At 46.7% G+C, this 7,448-nt stretch overlaps 1 protein-coding gene across 2 annotated transcripts in view; it reads right to left on the reverse strand.

Moving 5' to 3' along the window:
* The window catches only part of TCP11L2 (t-complex 11 like 2), a 28,058-nt gene extending 21,232 nt beyond the window's left edge, over positions 1-6,826 (reverse strand). The window contains exons 1-4 of one of the 2 annotated variants that reach the window (XM_090043163.1): positions 6,483-6,826; positions 5,015-5,174; positions 2,884-2,938; positions 1,337-1,501 (exon numbers count right to left, since the gene is read on the reverse strand). In XM_090043163.1, the coding sequence (XP_089899289.1) occupies positions 1,337-1,472 (136 nt within the window). In that variant the 5' untranslated portion in view covers positions 1,473-1,501; positions 2,884-2,938; positions 5,015-5,174; positions 6,483-6,826. The remainder of the gene's footprint in view (positions 1-1,336; positions 1,502-2,883; positions 2,939-5,014; positions 5,175-6,482) is intronic. The other variant, XM_090043164.1, reaches the window with a different exon arrangement.
* Positions 6,827-7,448: the final 622 nt, after the last annotated feature.

Raw genomic sequence — 7,448 nt, forward strand, 5'->3', positions numbered from 1 at the left:
ATGGCAGTGCCATCCCCCTCTGCCTCCAAAGAGACTGTCTGGCCCCTCAGTCCTGCCCGCTGTCACGGCGGCACTTCTGTCTGTGCAAAGCACTCCAATTGTTGTTTCTGTAAGCATTGCGATTGGCTGCCAAGACAACCACAATCAGAGTGCGAATAAAGCATTAAGGGCAGACGGACAAACTAGGCTTTCATAATATTAGAATTAGCGAGCACAATAACAGCTAAATTTCTTTCCATAGCCACTATGACAACATTCTTAAATCAGTACTCGGAGGTTAAACAATTTCTGTTCCATAATAGATGCCACACTGTCTTGGCCTCATATGAAGGCAGGGGCCAAATGAGTGGTGCAGAATTGGTCCATGGACCAGAGGAATGGTGTGGGACCAGCCCTGCAGGCCAGATCAGGCTCATGGACTGCCCCCACCCTTCCGGTCCAGGACCTGGCAGGAAGAAGCCCATCATTCTGGGCATGTGGCTGCCACCATAGGAACTAGTCACAGTGTTGGGCTCCTTCCTGCAGTGCTGCTGGGGTTCCAGCATTGCAGCTCATGCCCAGGAGGTTGACTACTGCCCTGGGAACAAGCTGCAGTGCCAGGCTCCTTCCCCCAGTGCTCCTGGTCTTCCATCACTGTGGCTGTCACCCAAGTACTTGGATACAGCCATAGGTAGGTTCCCCAACGCTGCATGAAGGCTGCAGGCCAGACGATCTGGATTTTTGGGCTGAACCTAGCCTGAGAGCCACACGTTTTACCCCAAGATTAAGAGACTAGTCAGGGTCAGTACAGCACTCCATGATTAAGGTTTTTTGTCAATTTTTAAAACACAGTCGTATTTACCTGTAATCACTCAAAATAACTTGCCTTTCTCCACCTCTGTACTTTGAAGTCTTAATGCATAGTGAAAGGAATGTCATACTCTAAGCATTTAGCGTCATAATTCAGAAATTTAAGGGTGAATGGAGGCACTGCTGCTCTTTACATGAGATCACATTTGGGAAATTAACAGAACAGCACTACAGTGTGACCCGTAAGTCAAAACCAGAATTACTCAATACAATAATGCTCTGCCTGGTACACTTTGCTTGCTCTTTCAGGTGGAAGGAATCACATTCGTTTCATGTGCACCCAAGCAAAGGATCTGCTCACACCTCCTGCCTGTTTTCCATGCCTTTGACACAGCAATGGTCACCTCAAGCAAGCTGTGTCCTCCTAATATTAATAAGGAAATTAATAAGGTCCTACTTCAACAACCAAGGACACCAAAGAAACAAAAAGGAGAGTTAGCCCAGTGGATCTACATGTACTTTGCAGGTTTAGTTTAAATCTGCTTACAGGCAGGAGAGCTGGGTTTGCTTGAAGAATCACTGGTAAAACTCTGCCTTGAAAATTCAGAGTCACTGGAAGAAGCTGTGCTCTCAGACAGTCTTGAAGAATCTGAATCACTGATCTGGTCATCACTGAGAGGCATTTTGATTCGCTTGATATACTAGGCAACGACTATAAAGACAAATATATATTTCCTAAAATATCTCCCCAAAAATGTTATGATTAGTTACTATTATGGATATTGTAGGCTACATTGCAAAAACAGGAACACTACCAGCCCTCAACTTTAGTTGATTATGAAAAGTTAATTAAAATATATAGGACTATGCGTGTCCTAACATAAATAATTAGCCAGTTTTTCCAGGATGTTTTATACCTGGGTTTCTGTTGTACAGTTCTTGGATATCTTTCAGGTACATCCTATAGACTTCAAAAATGCATAAAAAATTCTAAATAAAAAGCCAGAAAGCACCACACACTACCAGTTGTACAAAGTTACTGTGTTGTCATAAGTATCAGAAACACAGTTCTTGTACTCTTTAAAGGTATTTCTTATAACACTACCCCTTCTTCTTTCTTATTTCTATAGAATTAACTGTCTGAGAGTAATTTTATTTCTATAACTGGCTGGAAGATGACACCTTAGCTATTGCTTTTCTTCTGCAAAGTGACTGTGGCTAGAGGGATCAACCATATTTGGGAGCAGGGGCAAGAGCTGTGGGGATGTGGGGGAAATAATACACCCTTTTAAATCATTTCATGCCCCTTGACACTCAAAAGGACCCACTGCACTGGTGTGGCCTGAGACACCTGCTTCCACATCTTTCGTTACCTTTCTGCCCCCAAACTCCTTTTTGCCCTTCTCTTGTCTGCTACTTTACCACTGAAAGCCAGCTGAGAAGTGCCAGAGGCCTGTGTCGCCTCAGCCCTGTCAGCCCTTAGGAGAGTGGATTTTGCCCTGTAGAAGGATTATATTCTTCTCCAGTCACACATTCAAAAAAATGGATCCCCCTTTCCATGGAATAAGGCAGGCAAGTCTAAATGGTCAGACACTATGAAGCCACAAGTATCACTGGCAACAAGTGGCTTGTAGACCGGAAACAAAATGGATTAATTTTTATATATGCTTTATTATGCTTGTCTTTTTTATATATAAAAATAAGTAAAAAAGACAAGTATAGGAAATCGGAAGAAAATGTCAGAATAACCTGTTCTTATCCTGGAGCTTAAATCCAAGGATCCAGTCTTTAACCAGCTTCCCAGGTTAGACAGTAGACTCTGCCACTGACCTTATGCCAGGGCCTCCAGTATCTCCCTGTCAGCTTATTGTTCCCAGTCTCCTTGGCAGAGGTACTTCAGTCCCCACCAGGAAGACTGAAGACAAAGCCGTGTTCTCTAGGCAGGCTTAAGTACCACTGCTTGTCTGGCTATTAACATACATCATCCCTTCCTTTCTAGGGGGACCCACATTATGCCACTAAGTTTGCACGCCCCAGTACATGTTTACTGGAGTACAAATTGCATCCATTTTGAGGTGAATCCAGGAGACCTACCTACAGTAGCAAGCCACTGAATAAGAAAAACTATGTTGAGTTGTATAGTCTTCCCCTAAGGAAAGAAAAGCAAAAAAAAATTAGTAAAAACCTAATGTTACAAATTACAGTACATAGTAACATGCAACCCATGAACCATCCCGTTTCCCAAAAAGCTTAAGAGTAAAATTGCTTCCCTCTTGAAATAAATTAAGTTACATCTAGGAAAGAGCATGACATCTGTATGCTCTTGCTATACATTGTAAAAATCCCCACACAAACAAAAACAAAGAACATGAAATTAAGATTATTCATCTAATTAACACCACAGATGGAATTAAACAGTTTGAGTATAATTACTCAAAATGGAATGTGGTTTGAACAGCAACATTAGTACACCTATCCTGGCATAAAGTGCCATGGGATAAACAATGGTCATAGTTAGAAGGTTTTAATGAGATGCTACCTCGTAGCATTTTGTCTCAAAATGTTCTTCCTCAGTTCTTCTCAAGATGAATGCAGCTCTACATTTGCAAACCTAGGGTCAGTGCCTAATGGATCAAGAAAGGCAATGAACTTCGTTCATAACCAAACAAGTGTAGCTATGGTGTGCAAATTTCTTCCAGCCTTTTATCTGCCTAGCCTGAAGAGGCCTATCAGTTGGCGGAGGGGGGGATTAGGACAGTGGGGGGGTGATAATGACCAATTTGCTTTCTGTACCCAGTCAACCCTCACTGCTGAGAGTACCAACACATCAGTTTGTTGTAGTTTTGAATGTGACTGCCTATCCACTAAATAAACTTGATTTTAATTTGCCAGCTCATTCTATATAGCCCCTCATACTAAACTCATTTGACAGTACCAGGGCAACTTCCATTAATGCATTAAGCAAGATGACTCATATCTGTGTCAGAAATTTCTTCTCATCCTCCTCCTATGGAGAGAATTATGATCAGTGGAGTGTCTTATTCTGTTGAGTTTCTTAAGAGAGTTAGGCATATGAGAGGAACAATTCTCAGTGTAGTGTTGCAGTTTTCAGAAATAATGGTAGAATTGTTGCTAGGAGTGGGGAGGTCACAAGTTCATGTTATGAAAGGTCTCTTCAAATATTTTAACTGTGGGCTTGATACACGTTTCCTGGCCTGTTATGCAAAAAGATAAACTAGATAACATCTCTTCTACCCTTGAAATCTAGCCTTGTATGTAACCTATTAAAACTGCAAATAAGCTGAATTATACAAGCTACTGTAGAAATGCACTCCCACTGTCTTGATCAAAGGTATTCACAAATATCTTCACAAAAAATACCCACACTTCAAATACACTTGTATGGAAAGAGCCTAAAGGGTATATATTTATTCTAGAGACAATAAGAGGTGAGTCTCATCATCAGGAATTGGACCACAACAGCACACCATTATTCTGAGACTGAAATATTTAAGTATGAATATTCCTACATGGAGCTATCTTCCAAATACTGGATACCTGAGAACAGCATGATAAAATGGTTTTGCCTTTAAAAAAGTCATAGCGTGCAGCATGTTCTACAGAAAAATGTAGAGCCCCATATATTAAGGATAGAGCATGTACGCAGTTTGTCATTATTTGAATCATATGCCATAGTTATAATTCATTTAGTTCTCATCAAGAGGCACATGGCAGACTAGAAGATTTGAATCTGTCAGAGCACCAAGAGAGATCTGAACAGACAGCAGCATTGTGCTGTCTTGCCCCACAATACACCTTAACCCTGAACTGAAAGAGTCAACTACATGGCGTGAAATAATCTAATTCCTGTATCTATTCAATCTTTGGACTTTTCAGACACTAAAGGGTTTCCGGTAAGGTGTTTTAGCAGTGGACACCTGTGTACTAGAAAGAGACCAAAGCCTAATTCCATCTAATATCAGTTCCCATAGCGCACACATACATGGGTGCATCTGTGAGAAACAGAAAACAATTCAATTTGCCAGCACAGTCACTGACAATTTTTTCAGCTCCTCTGTGACTAATGAACCCTCTCACTTGTTGGTAGAATCTCCTCTGCCAAGAAAAGCAAAGATTGTGCACATGGCACTGCAATGCTGTGGCAGCTGCGACTGGCTGTCAGAGGCAGGTAAAAACAGACAAGGTCTGTGAAAGAATCACCCACCAGGTATTTGTGAGAAAATACAGACTGCAACCCGGTCATCAACTCCTCGTGTGTGCGCTCATGATTGAACAAGAGGCTATGTAGCCAGCTTTTCCTTGTCAAGTTTGACGGAAAAAATTACTTCTGATGAATTCAAGAAATCTCTCTTGTAGTTTGGAGCCTAAAGAGAAAAACATCTGCTCGGTCTCTCCTTTGATTCACAGTGCTTTGTATTACAGTTTCTGCCCCTTGTTTAAAGCCCCAGGGAACGCATTTCTGTATGTGCCAAGAGTCGACCTTAGCTTTGCACTCAACAGCTCCGCCTGGATTTCTGCAGCAGTCTCGCTGGCTTATTTCTCCCCAAGGGCCTGCCTGTTGAGATTTCAGGTGCTGGCTCAGTTGTTACTATTGTTTGGTTTGAGGTGAAGTCGACTGTGTTCCTTCTTAGGGTGTCAGCTGTTCACTCTGACCAGTGAGGATACAGTATCATAGGACATTTATGCATCTTCTCCAGAGCAGCAATGCTTTAATTAGAGCAGCTCTAATTACAATGCCTGGAGTGCCTTGTGTATCAGCATCCCTATGCTTCAAAATGATGGCAGGGGGAACTTTATCTAAAGCTCAGCTGCCCCTGCTGCCATTCTGAAGTGTGGGGACACTGATACATGGGACAGTAGAGGCTGCTGGAGCGTGGTAGTTACAATTAAGCCTGCCCCATTGTGTTGGAACAGCCTTGCTTGCTCCTGTACAGGCACCCATAAAAAAAACAGGGCAGGATGGGACCTCCAGAGGGCATGTAGTCCAACCCCCTCCCTGAGGCAGGAGCATCCTTACCCAAACTAGCCCGTAAGCTAAACTCTGCATAAGACTATTGTCAACCCTGACACCACACAGACCTTGCTCCCTCACCTGTCATGGGTAAAGCAGGGGAACAGGGCAGCCAATATCCAGCTTCTATGTCATGTTGTCAACAGATACTCAAGAGATCCCAGGACCACTACAAAGGAAGGCAACCCCCACTCTCCCCACAAGCCCCTTTGATCTGACCACGCAGTAAAATTCCTTCCAGGCCCAAATCTGGTGCCGGGTCTGAACCAGAGCAGAGGGGAAGACGCTGCCGCCAGGAACCCCCGGCTTTGACCCCAGCACTGGCACAGCCCGGCCTGCCGCCAACAATCAAAGCCGTGAGGGAGGCTTCAGACCCTCTGGCGACGTATCCCGTTTCGTCGGCACCCTTGTGCACACATACGTGCGCGCGCCTGCCGAGCGGAGCAAAACAGCCCCCTCCCCCCGGACCGGCTCCTCCCCCGGGGCCGACCCAAACAAACAGCGTCTCCAAGCGCCGGGGAGAAGGGGGAGAGGGGGAAGAAGTCCCCGCTCTGTCCATGTACCCCGCCCAGGGCGGGTCTCGGCGGACCCCCGCGCCCGCTGCCCTGTTCACTGCCCCCGGCAGGGTGCAACAAGCCCCCGGCGCACTGCACTCACTCACCCACTCACTCGCCCCCGCCGCGCAGCGCGCTGTAGTGTCATGCAATGCGGCGTTGCACGATGTCCGGGTCCAGTGTAATGCAGCTAGGCGTGGGCGCAATGCAGCGCACCGTCCAGACGCTGCTCCCCACGGGCCGGGACTTTAACTGTCTCCCCTCCCCCCTTGTATTTATGCACTTGGACGAGACTCTATGGGCGCTTCCAACCCGGGGGGGCAAGGTTAACCCTTTGCCCTCTGCCCCCGCGAGGGAAGCAGAAGAAGCGCGGCGGGCAGTGTGCGGAGAGCGGGGTTCAGGCGCGGCCACCCCATCCAATCCCTCCAGGGAGGGGCTTGGGTGAGTCCCGGAGGAGCTTCTCCCCCTCCCCCCGACTCCCAAGAGAATGGAACGTTCCGCAGGGAGGGGCGGGGCTGCCCGTGTTTACGGAAGGATCGCAGGGCTCCGCCCCCCGCCCCCACCGCTTTCGGTGGGGGGAGGGGTCTCCCCGCTCCCTCTGGGCTCCGCCCACCAGCGGGTCTGCTCTGCCCCCCTCGCTCTCTTTGTGGGGCAGCAGTGTCCTCGCTCATGGGCCTTAAAGAGCCCCTGACGAGGGACCGTGCGCATGTGGGGGCGTTGCCCAGCGGGTGCTGGCACCGTGCAGAAGGCAGGGCACATCTGCACCTTGAGCCTGACTAAAAGACTAGCAGGCTCTCCTGATGCCTGAAGCAAGCTTGCAAAGAGCAATTTTTTCCTGCTGTTTAGTTGGTCTAATAAAAGATACCACATTTACCCAAAGAACCTTTTGTGACTACAAATCATGCATAGAGGGAGGGTGAGAGAGAGCCTGCAAGGTTGGGGGACCCCTGAGCTAGGGTCATACAAAGCTGTGGAAGGACATGGAGAAGCCCAGGATGGGGAGAGAGAAAGAGACCACCAAAGACCACTTCTCCCTGCTCCAGCCCTTGCTCAACCTGGGCCGGGTCCATCTG

This window comes from Crocodylus siamensis, chromosome 4 (genome assembly GCF_052110815.1).
Source record: "Crocodylus siamensis isolate JL-2025a chromosome 4, ASM5211081v1, whole genome shotgun sequence".
NCBI classification, from domain to species: domain Eukaryota; kingdom Metazoa; phylum Chordata; order Crocodylia; family Crocodylidae; genus Crocodylus; species Crocodylus siamensis.